We start from the raw sequence: 12,539 nt of genomic DNA, 5'->3' as shown, positions 1-12,539 counted from the left end.
ATAACATTTACAAATGATTAGGGGACCTAGTAAGCAAAGTATAGTGTTTCCATCCAGAGTTGGCGATGCAGTCGCTAGCGGTTTCCCCGGCGCTTCAGAATGACATGCAGACCAGAGGGGCCATGCGCCAGAATATTGATGCAAGGCCAGATAGCGGGGGCTTTCCATGGCATATCATGACAGCAACATAGGTTCATGCATTTATGCACAAAGTTGTTATGTATTACATATTATTACTGTATATATTGCATTTAAAGAATTCCCCAGTATATTTATTAATGAAACAAATTCATAAAGTAGGTACAGTGGTACCTCTCCTTACGAAATTTATTGGTTCTGGAAGAAATTTCTTAACTAAAACATTTTGTAAGTAGAGGCGCGTTTTCCATGTAAATGTCCTAATCCGTTCCCAGCCCTGCCAAAATTCAGGCATAAATGTTTTGTAAAGCATAAAAATGCATCAAAATGTGTGACAAATACATGTCACTATTAGATTATTGCACAATAAATGAGAGTTGTGCATAATGTAAAAAACAAAGAATAAAGTGAAGAATAAAAATGATGATCAATGAACTTTTAGCTGCATCCTCATCGTTTTTTGCCCTCTTTCGTTCATGTTATCTCTCAGAAGTGGTATTTGCCTGGCATTTTGTAAAGAAATTGTCCAAGAACGTTTGCTTTTGTCAGCTTTTAACAATTTCCAATTTTCAAAAGTTCCAAGGCAAACATCAGCATAGCTCGTCAACCTCATAGTGCAGAGGTTCGGTTCCAGCTCCAGCCATCCTGTGTGGAGTTTGCATGTTCTCCCCTGTGTGAGTTTTCTCCGGGTACTTCGGTTCCCTCCTACATTGAAAAACATGCATGGCAGGATGATTGAACACTTGAAATTGTCCCTAGATGTGAGTGTGAGCGTTGATGGTTGTTTGTCTCTGTGTGCCCTGCGATTGGCTGGCAACCGATTCAGGGTGTCACCCGCCTTCTGCCCGAAGACAACTAGGATAGGCTCCGGCACCCCCCGCGACCCTTGTGAGGATATGCGGATCAGAAAATGGATGGATGGATGGAAACATCAGCATAGTGGGCGATCGCCCAACTGGTGAACACTTTTTCTGGGTGATTCACATCGGAACGCTTCATGGCTCGAGGGACAAATGATGAGGACGCTGCATAGACACATATGTATCTATTTATCTATCTATACACATAGACACATACGGTAGAGGTCCCTCTTAGCCAATGGGATGCCAGGAAGATGCCAGATAATAGCCAATGGCAGAGTAGCTTTAAGTATGTTGCGTTGAGGAAACTCTGAGCTGCATGTAGCAGCCCATACTGTACCTACATACCTTTCGTATCTTGAAATTTCTTTCATAACAAGAGGCTATATTTTCCTGTTGAGGTGTTTCGTAACTTGAAAATTTCGCATGGAGACATTCTTAAGTAGAGGTACTGTTGTATATCATTTTGACATGGTCATCTTGCAGCTGACATGCTGAAAAAGTGTGACCCCCCCCCCCCCGGGTTAAACAAACAAGAACGAGCCGACTTTAATGTGACCAAATAACCTAACAGTGACCTGAATTTCTGTATTTTATGTAAATGTAGATGCCCTGCACAACCATGCACCACATCAGCAGTCTGTTGTTGCTGCTATAAATCATTGGTTGGCTTGTGACTCAGCATCAGGAGCAAATGAGGGTTCACTGTCTACTTTGGGGCGACTTCAAACCAGCAATCTTCAAATTGCGAGACTGCAACACCGCCTGCACTTATTCTGCCCTCAGATGCTGTTCAATTAACAAATTGCCTCCACCAATCTAAGTCACATAAGGCATCTATGTGTTTATTTAGTGAGCAATTTCCATACGTACAAGCTTAAGTGGAATTTTGAGTGTTCGTGTGTTTGTGTGTGTGTGTGTGTGTGTGTGTGTGTGTGTGTTTGTATACGCGCATGTGCATGTGTGTTTGTGCATGTGTGTCTGCATGTTCAGATCGTTTGTTTGTCTGTGACTTAACATAAACAATAGCAGGATGTGGCTGGGTTGGGTCCTTCCTTCCTTGATATCTTGTATTCAATTCCCTCTCCGTATTTGCCATGATATTCACATCTTTCCAAATAAGGGATCTGATCTGCAAATGTTGAAATGAAATGCTTACGACATTTTATATTTTGATTTATTTCTTGTGCCCGTTATAATCCGTCAAGGAAAATTCAACACACTCTCCTGTTTATTTGTGCTGCACGCCACACACAGTAAAAACAGATCACACAAAAGCAGCCATGCAAGAAGAGATGTCAGTGTTAAAACGGTATGCAAACTGTGCCGCCTCTCTTGGGTTTGGGGGGCTTGGGTTGGTGCCTGGCCCAAAGACGCTTTGACAGTAGTCAGGAAGCAGACTGAGATCTTTTCAAAAAATAGGGGTCATTTTGTCCAGAGCGGGACTTGAACTCCAATCGCATGTGGTTTTCATGGCATCATACAGGCTACCCTATAAGTCGTCTTACATTTGGTGAACAGTAGTCTGTAATTATGTGTGTATTGTTTATAAAAATGAGGACCTATTAAAACAAACAAACAGAGGAAAAAAAACACTGGGCCAGGTTGGCCTGAAATGGACGCTGCCTGAATTTCCCAATTGCCACCCCGCCTCTGTTCCTTACATATGAGCTACTGCCCCCACATGGTAAATTCAGGCATATTTTGAGTAGTATGATCAGATTGCATTGCAAATGTGCTGTCGTCACCGACAGTGTTCCAAAACTGAAGCCAAATAGAAATCAGGCCATTTTTCCTGGACTAATACGATAACTCTGTCACCCTGCCAAGGCCACCAGCTGCTAACGTAATAACATTTCTGTAGCAAGCCGAAGAAGCTGGATGACCCTAAAATGTGAAGTGGAACGTGCGCAGCTGTTCACTCTCGGCCGGCATTTATCTTGTGTCACTCTTATGGGTTCATCTTCTCAGGAACAACTGCATCCATCATCTGGACTGTGACAGTCTATAACAGATGGACCAATGAGAGTAGAAACACAAAGGAAATAATGTTTTTACTGTCATAGCGACACACACACACACAATATACATATATACATATATATATATATATATGTTGTTCTCCTTCTTCGTTTCATAACTTTGCTGCTGTGAATTTGGAATTTCTCCATTGCGAGACTAATAAAGGTTTTCTTATCTTATATATATATATATATATATATAGAGAGAGAGAGAGAGAGAAATTGTAAAAAGTCTTTTTTTTTTTATTAATTGTTTATTTAAGAGAGAGAGAGAGACGAAAATTGTAAAAAGTCTTTTTTTTTAATTAATTGTTCATTTATTTATTTTTACTGTGCCAATTGTGTAGGTTCCCCGTGTGGAGCTAACTCTCTCTGAGCTGCAGGAAATGGCCACAAGACAACAGCAACAAATAGACGCTCACCAACAGATGTTGGTTGCTAAGGTAACTTTTTCACACATATATATATATATACACACACGCATGCATGCTCTGGATGGATTGCCTGTTACTTGGTTTACGGTTGTCTACATTTCGAGTCAGTCTTAAAGGGTCGCACTTGACACCCCACCAGTTACAGTCAAACCGCTGAGAAATGTGTACACATGGTGGTGTAAATGTAATGGCTTGTGCATGTATATCTTCCACATGTTGTCCTCTAAGGGAGGGGTGTCAAACTAATTTTTGTCGTGGGCCGTATTTTAGCTACCGTTTCCGTTGGAGGGCCGTTATGACTGAAACCATATCAAGAAGGCAAGAAAAACCGTTTTCTCCACTTTTGTTTAAGTTACTGTCATGACGGGCTTGGTCACAAGTAAATGCTTACAATATCCTTCTTATTTATTACAGATGAGAATTTTAAATTTTGGTAGAGATTTTAGCGAGCATTATAGAATTTGACATGTTTGATTTGCTTTTGCGGGCCACATAAAATGAGGTGATGGGCCGGATCTGGCCCCCGGGCCTTGAGTTTGATACCTGTGCTCGCAGGACTGTCAAAAATGAACGTCAGTATTTTAGTGTCTTGCAGATTTTTTTTATGTGTAGCTCATACTTGTGTCGTGGGATTGGAACACTATAGGAAGGAAATGAAGTCATCAGGAAGCCACAGCTGCTGGGATATTCAAAGACTACAGGATGTGGGCCCTCCAGGAAAAGAACGAGTATAAATGCCACATCTCAAGCACATTTCGAGCAAGTTTATAAATCGATCCCAGGGATATACTGTATTTTCTCAGTTGGTAAATTTGTTTTAAATGTGACACTGGGGGGGATGGGAATTATTTATGTCTGTCTTCAAACAGAAAGTTAGTTGAAAGAGTGTCTTTCTATCTGCAAGGGGCAACCCATACCTCATTTAGTACCTCTGGCAATAGTATGAAAAATAAGGAATGACAGCACAAGACCCAACTTTCAAAGGTGCTGTGTGAAGAAATCGCTGCATCGTTTTATGTGTGTAACACACTGCAGCTGTCACACTGCTGTTCACAAGCTTTAGAATTGGAATAAGAAACTCACGATTCATACAAAATTAAACAGAACTCAGAGTGTTCAGACAAGTTTTCCTGCTATAAGCCACCATCATTTGTGTGTTGCATGAAAATCACCACATACATTTTCGTTTCTGATTATTTTAAGAACTCTGATAGATCCAGGGTCTTTTGCTTTTGTTGTTTGTGAGAGCCACCCTCACTCTATTCGTCTGAAGATGAAAATTCATTTACTGTACTATAATTATGGAATCCCTGTTCATATACAGTGGTACCTCTACTTACGGATTTCTCTTTCATACGCAATTATCAAATTACAAAAACACCACAACAGGAAAATATTGCTTCTTGTTACGAAAGAAACTTCAAGATACGAAAGGTAAAAATACAGTATGGGCTGCTACTCGCAGCTCGGAATTTCCTGAACGCAACATACCTATAGCTGCTCTGCCATTGGCTATTACCGAGCATCATCCTGGCATCCCATTGGCTAAGAGGGACCTCTTACCGTATGTGTTTTTGTGTCTAGATAGATAAATAGATAGATATGTGTCGATGGAGCCTCCTCGTTATTCGCCCCTCGGGCCATGAGGCGTTATGATAGTTTAACCAAGCTGTGAATCACCCAGAAAAAGTGTTCACCAGTCGGGCAATCGCTCACTATGCTGATGTTTGCCTTGGACCTTTTCGAAGGATTTTTAAAAGCCGACAAAAGCAAACGTCCTTGGATCAGTTCTTGACAAAAGGCAAACAACACTTCTGAGAGAGAACATTGACTAAAGACGGCAAAAAACGATGAGGACACAGTTAAAAGTTAAATGGCTATCATTTTTATTGTAAGTTCTTTATTCTTTCTGTGCGGCCTGGTCCCCAATGACCCACGGACCGGTACCGGTCTACGACCCGGCTGTAGGGGACTGCTGCACTACATGATCCAGAAAAGTGTGAAGTGCCACTGTCACATCTGCATCAGGTCAAGAGGAATACCATCTGAAGTTTATCGAATGTACAAGGTGTTCGACGATGCCCCTTCGTGGAATTCTGTGAGATGTTCTTTGTTGCCATGTTCGGTACTTGTCCGACCAGTGTCTGAGTTTGGTCCACATTCCAGGCAGTCGGATTCGTTTTAAATGAGGTTTGGATTCCGACAAGGGTGCCGTTTGTCACTGTTCATAACCTTTTATGAACAGAATTTCTAGATGCAGCTGATGCACTGAGGCATTCCTGTTAGGTGGCCGCAGTATTACGTCTCATTCAGTGGCGATCTTCAATTTTCACTGGAGTTGGGATGAGAACCATCATCTTCAAATCTGAGACCTTTTTTCGTCATTCGGAAAAGGACGGAGTGACTGCTACAAGGACGAGCGCATGCCCCAAATCAAGTCATGATTTCAAGAATCTTGGGGTCTTGTTCACACGTGAGAAGAATGGAGCAGGAGATAAAATGGACAAAGTGGTTGGGGAGGCTGTAATTTGGGCTTCCTAGCTAAAACTGTTGCCCCAGTGACCCAACTTTGGATAAGCAGAAGAAGATGGATGGATGGGTCCATCAAAATGACAAAGCAAAGGTGCTTATTTCCTATTCTAAACAAAATACTTGACAACAGGGCTGTCACAAACAAATCTTTTTGGAATCGATTATTCCGTCAATTACTCAGGGAATAACCCCCGCATTCCTGCCTTCCTAATTTTTGTAGTGGAGACAAAGCTGGTCCACCTCCTTGACAATATCTGAAGTGTGAATATTTCAGGGATCATGTAGAGTGTGCATTTTAAACTGAAATCTTTTCTCCTCTGTGTTTTAGGAGCAAAGACTGAAGTATCTTCAACAGGGAAGCAGATCCAACCATGGACAAACACAGGTGGGATCCAGATGGCAATTTTGAACACCAGTTGTAAAGAAAAATATGCAAGGCGCGCTCATTTGTGGAGTGTAGTATGTGCAGTTACTAGGAAAAGAATGTGAAACATTTGGAATTACCTGGATTTGTGTATGAGTTGGTCATAAAATTTGATCAGATCTCACATTTGAAGTTAAGTTTTCTGAAACAAACACACACTTAATGTCGTCATATACGAAGATCGCAAATAATGGGCGCTAAATTGTGTGGTCCCCTCTCAGGCTCACTGCACACCAAGTGATGCGGCTAATGTAAACGAAGTGGTTCAAACAATTATAGTTGGAGACTGTTCACCGCACACTAAGCATTTGAGCACCGCACATTTACTCATGTGTTATAAATGAAAAACGGCAACCCTGTATTGTGTTTTAGGCTCCACGTACAAGGCAATATCAATAAAATGTTATGTGATTTGTGTTCTAGCCTCAGGTACCTATGTAATTACAAATATAGAAAAATAATCATCTTTATTTGTCATGCGCGCGCACACACACACACACACGCACACACATATATACAAAAGGTAGGTGGGGGACACCCTGAACCGGTTGGCAGCGAATTGCAGGGCACACAGAGACAAACATCCATCTGCGCTCACACTCACACCTAGGGGCAATTTAGAGCAGGGGTCCCCAACCGCTGGGCCGCGGACCGATACCGGGCCGCGGGTCATTTGCTGCCGGGCCGCACAGAAAGAATAAATAACTTACATTCCTTTCATTTTATTCATTTCGGAACCTGAAAAATGATTTATTTTGAAAAATTACCGGATTCTCTGTTATATCAATCTACAGTGTGTCACTCTTGACGCAGATGAATGCACGCTTCTCGGTCACGTGATAGGTTATCGCATAAAAAACAAACGTCTTTGAAAAGTTTTTTTCGAGAAGGGGAAAAGGACCACCCAGAAGACAGAAGATGAGCCTATGACTTTCAAGAAAGAGAAGACTACATTTAATAGACAGTATCAGGAGTCCTATTTCAAATACGGCTTTATCTCAACGGGAGATTCACACGCACCAAGCCTACTCTGCATAATAAGTGGCGATGGTAATCGTATATTTCATGCACTTTTTATCTGCGGCGTATCTTATTGTGAAGGCACGTTTAAATGTTACCATAGCGACCAGAGAAATGCGGCCAGATAGGACGTTCATCGTGTCGTGATTCGTGTTTATTATGTTTTGAAAATACCACACTTTTCATGCAGGTCATATCATATTATATTGTTGTATCTATCGGGCCTTGAAGGCCGGTCCCTGAAAATATTGTCTGACATGAAACCGGTTAGTGGGGCAAAAAAGGTTGAGGACCTCTGATTTAGAGTGTTCAATCAGCCTGGCATGCATGTTTTTTGGAATGTGGGAGGAAACCGGAGTACCTGGAGAAAAACCACGCAGGCACGGGGAGAACATGAACTCCACACAGGGACGCCGGAGCTGGAATCAAACCCGATACCTCTGCTCTAACCACTGGATCACCGGGCCGCCCTACAGCAGACACACACACACACACAGAGAGATGATCTGAAATTGTCCACAGTTTTATACAAGGCTTCATATAATTTTAAAGAAATACACACATTCTCGTGTGTGCACTGTGGTGATCTAACAGCAAAAATTGTTCATGCTATCTATGACGGAACACACCGCCAACGTGGTGACGCCAAATTTAAAATACTTTGTAAAATCTTTCCAAATATCGAGGACTCACCTCATTTGAGTAATTGTTGCTTCCTTTGTCCTCACTCCTCTGTTTCCATGGTAGCAGCTCCCATCAGAAATTCCATCGAGGAGGGAGGAGATGGTGTCATTTTGATAGAGATACAGATGACGTCGATGGTGTCATTTGATAGTTGACTACAGATGACATCACGTCGTTTGTGCGTATCACAAATGTGTGTCACGACTATTATTGTCACCACAAATGTCCACTTTATACTTGATAGTTCAAATTGGATTAAATTGAATTCTAATATCCATTCTGTTGATGCTTCAAAACTTTGCAGATGCAAAGACGAGCGCGATTGGTCTGTCCCAAGACCGTCTCCCACACCCCCTACCACCAATGCGCACAGTTCATATTTTAATGTCTCATACATTTGCAAAAAAGAAATAAATGCAGATATGTTGCTTATGCATTACGTTGAGTGTGAAAATCTGTGAAGAATTATCAACATGGTTTAATTTCCTGTACGTGGCCAAATGCATTTGAGAAATAGCAGCCTAATTACTACAAACCTTCGAAGCAGGTTTAATTCAGTGTGGTAACCATGAGTCTTGTAATCAAGTCTTTGGAATCAAGTACTGCCCCAAATGGAACAGATACTCAGCAAAATATGTCCATTTGTGGCAGTCAAAAGGAGCACACACGATTGACTGTAAACACGTCTTTATTCCACGACTGCCAAGAAATGGGTCTGAACAATTTCAAATTTGCGCCAAAGACATTCACATAAACACGCCCCCTACCCCTACATCGCGTGGTCAACAGGGAGAGTGCCTCTGGATTGGCAGACCGGGTGGTAGTCCCTCTTTTTAAAAAGGGGGACCGGAGGGTGTGTTCCAACTACAGAGGGATCACACTCCTCAGCCTCCCTGGTAAGGTCTATTCAGGGGTGCTGGAGAGGAGGGTCCGTCAGGAAGTCGAGCCTCAGATTGAGGAGGAGCAGTGTGGTTTTCGTCCCGGCCGTGGAACAGTGGACCAGCTCTACACCCTTAGCAGGGTCCTCGAGGGTATGTGGGAATTCGCCCAACCAGTCTACATGTGTTTTGTGGACTTGGAGAAGGCGTTCGACCGTGTGGGGGGTGCTTCGTGGGTATGGGGTACCGAACCCCCTGATACGGGCTGTTCGGTCACTATACCACCGATGTCAGAGTTTGGTTCGCATTGCCGGCAGTAAGTCGGAGTCGTTTCCAGTGGGGGTAGGACTCCGCCAAGGCTGCCCTTTGTCGCCGATTCTGTTCATAACCTTTATGGACAGAATTTCTAGGCGCAGCTGAAGCGTTGAGGGGGTCCGTTTTGGGGGCCTCAGTATTGCATCCCTGCTTTTTGCAGATGATGTGGTGCTGTTGGCTCCTTCAAACAGGGCTCTCCAACTCTCACTGGAGCGTTTCGCAGCCGAGTGTGAAGCGGTTGGGATGAAAATCAGCACCTCCAAATCTGAAACCATGGTCCTCAGTCGGAAAAGGGTGGAGTGCCCCCTCCGGGTCAAGGAAGAGATCTTGCCCCAAGTGGAGGAGTTCAAGTATCTTGGGGTCTTGTTCACGAGTGGGGGCAGGAGGGAGCGGGAGATCGACAGGCGGATCGGTGCAGCGTCTGTTGTGACGCAGACGTTGTATCGGTCTGTCGTGGTGAAGAAGGAGCTGAGCCAAAGGGCGAAACTCTCAATTTACCGGTCGATCTACGTTCCAACCCTCATCTATGGTCACGAGCTATGGGTCATGACCGAAAGAACGAGATCCCGGATACAAGCGGCCGATATGAGTTTTCTCCGCAGGGTGTCCGGGCTCTCCCTTAGAGATAAGGTGAGAAGCTCGGTCATCCGGGAGGGGCTCAGAGTCGAGCCGCTTCTCCTCCACATCGAGAGGAGCCAGATGAGGTGGCTTGGGCATCTGATTTGGATGCCTCCTGAGCGCCTCCCTGGTGAGGTGTTCCGGGCATGTCCCACCGGGAGGAGACCCCGGGGAAGACCCAGGACACGCTGGAGAGACTATGTCACCCAGCTGGCGAGGGAGAGGGAAGTCTGGGCTTCCCTGCTAAAGCTGTTGCCCCCGCGACCCGGCCCTGGATAAGCGGTAGATGATGGATGGATGGATGGACACCCCCTACTGTATGCCTGCTGGGTGAGAAGCATGGTCCTAGTGTCCGCCATAAATTCAAACTAAAATCGTCAAGAAATTACTATGGTTATTTAATCTGAAGTCCTGCATCGTTGACGGACCAGCTGGTAAATTCCCATTTTCTCGTACGTCACCATCGAAGAGCTACAGGACTTCAGCAGAGGATACATCAGATCTCCTCCACAAAGGGAGGCCGGAGCTGGAATTGAACCCGGTACCTCTGCACTGTGAAGTCGACGTGCAAACCACTGGACTACCGGGCCGCCTATATATATATATATATATATATATACAATAAAACGAATGACATGCCGGCTCGGACGTCGCCCGGCCAAACAAGGTCTGCGTCAGGTGCTGGGGAACCAGAGCACCTTGATGAAAAATGGGCTACTGGAACAACCTAGAAACCGATTACAACGGCTATGTGAAGTACCACCTGAAAGTCTCATGGAAAGTGTGAATGCAGCACTGAGGGCGATCCCTACCGTAACGATCACGGAAACAAATGACCTGATATATGCTTCAGCATCAGTGATCCTAGAGATGCTTGGCTATAAGAGCAACCATGGAAGCCATGAGATACGTTACCCACCATGGAAAAGACGGTTGGAGGCTAAGATCAAGGCGGCTTGGAAAGATGTGTCAATTGACGGAGGCCCAGAGAGGTGTGATGAAAAGGCCGATACCCGAGAGGTACATCCAGATGGCCATACCTGAAGCACTCGAAACTGCCAAACAAAGGCTCCAAGCCTTGTCCAGCCGCCTAAAGCGGTACACGAAAGAGAATGAGGCCAGACGAATAAACAGGCTGTTCGCAACACAACCTGCGAAAGTGTATGCTCAGTGGCAGGGTCCTAACAACAGAGCTGACCCACCAAGACTGGAAACTGAAAGGTACTGGAAAGGCATATGGGAGAAGGAGGTTGCACATAACAGCAGTGCACAATGGCTGGTGACCCTGAGAGAGGAGCACTGCAACCTCCCTGAACAGAACCCAGTTACCATAACAGTGGCAGACATACAGGAAAGAGTCTCAGATATGAAGAACTGGACAGCACCAGGCCCGGACATGGTCCACACCTACTGGCTAAAGAAACTCACAGCACTCCATGAGTGCCTAGCAGCACAAATGAACCAGCTGCTGAGGGATGGGACTCACCCAGGATGGCTAACCGAAGGGCGAACGATCCTGATCATGAAGGATCCCTCAAAGGGTGCAGTACCATCCAACTATCGGCCAATAACCTGTCTCTCCACAACATGGAAGCTCATGTCAGGCATCATTGCGGCTAAGATAAGTGGACACATGGATCAATACATGAGCGAAGCACAGAAGGGCATTGGTAGAGATACCAGAGGAGCCAAACATCAGCTCCTGGTTGACAGAACAGTCGCACAAGACTGCAGGTCCCGACATACCAACCTGTGCACAGCCTGGATTGATTACAAGAAAGCATATGACTCGATGCCACATACATGGATCACTGAATGCTTGGAGCTGTATAAGGTGAACAGCACCCTAAGAGCCTTCGTTGCGAACTCGATGAGGATGTGGAAAACCACACTTGAAGCCAATGGCAAGCCACTTACCCAAGTGTCCATCAAATGTGGCATATACCAAGGTGATGCACTCTCCCCACTGCTGTTCTGCATAGGACTGAACCCCCTAAGCCAAGTAATCACCAAGACATGCTACGGATACCGCCTCAGAAATGGAGCTACGATCAGTCACCTCCTCTACATGGATGACATAAAGCTGTATGCTAAGAGCGAAAGGGACATAGACTCGCTGATCCACACAACCAGGATCTACAGCAGCGACATCGGGATGTCATTCGGGTTTGAGAGATGTAGTCGGATGGTGACTAAGAGAGGAAAGGTAGTCCGCACTGAAGGATTCTCACTCCCTGAACGAACAATAGCAGACATTGAGGACAGCTACAAGTACCTCGGTATATCACAAGCCAATGGCAACCTCGAAGTGGCAACAAGGAAAGCGGCTACGGCCAAATACCTCCAGCGAGTGAGGCAAGTCCTAAGAAGCCAGCTCAATGGCAAGAATAAGACCCGGGCAATAAACAGCTATGCCCTGCCAGTGATCAGATACCCTGCAGGAATAATAAGGTGGCCAAAGGAAGAGATTCAGACCACGGACGTTAAGGCCCGAAAGCTCCTAACCATGCATGGAGGGTTCCATCCCAAATCCAGCACCCTGAGACTGTACGCAAGCCGAAAGGAAGGAGGCCGGAGACCAGTGAGTGTGAGAGCCACTGTCCAGGATGAAACAT

The 12,539-nt window shown here is 44.9% G+C and overlaps 1 protein-coding gene across 7 annotated transcripts in view; it reads left to right on the top strand.

Moving 5' to 3' along the window:
- The window catches only part of LOC147196752 (apoptosis-stimulating of p53 protein 1-like), an 87,380-nt gene that overhangs the window by 49,528 nt on the left and 25,313 nt on the right, over positions 1–12,539 (top strand). For 6 of the 7 annotated variants that reach the window (XR_015102644.1, XM_086126908.1, XM_086126909.1 and 3 more), the window contains 2 exons: positions 3,367–3,462; positions 6,314–6,370. Coding sequence is in view for 5 of the 7 variants with exons in the window: in XM_086126908.1 (XP_085983034.1) it covers positions 3,367–3,462; positions 6,314–6,370 (153 nt within the window). In the remaining 2 variants the exon portion in view is untranslated. The remainder of the gene's footprint in view (positions 1–3,366; positions 3,463–6,313; positions 6,371–12,539) is intronic. The other variant, XM_086126912.1, reaches the window with a different exon arrangement.

The sequence above is a fragment of the Hippocampus guttulatus genome, chromosome 13 (assembly GCF_054856545.1).
Source record: "Hippocampus guttulatus isolate MCC_2025c chromosome 13, RoL_Hgut_1.0, whole genome shotgun sequence".
Classification (NCBI taxonomy): domain Eukaryota; kingdom Metazoa; phylum Chordata; class Actinopteri; order Syngnathiformes; family Syngnathidae; genus Hippocampus; species Hippocampus guttulatus.
The sequence above is the reverse complement of the archived record's forward strand: the minus strand, read 5'-3'. Positions and strand labels throughout refer to the sequence as shown.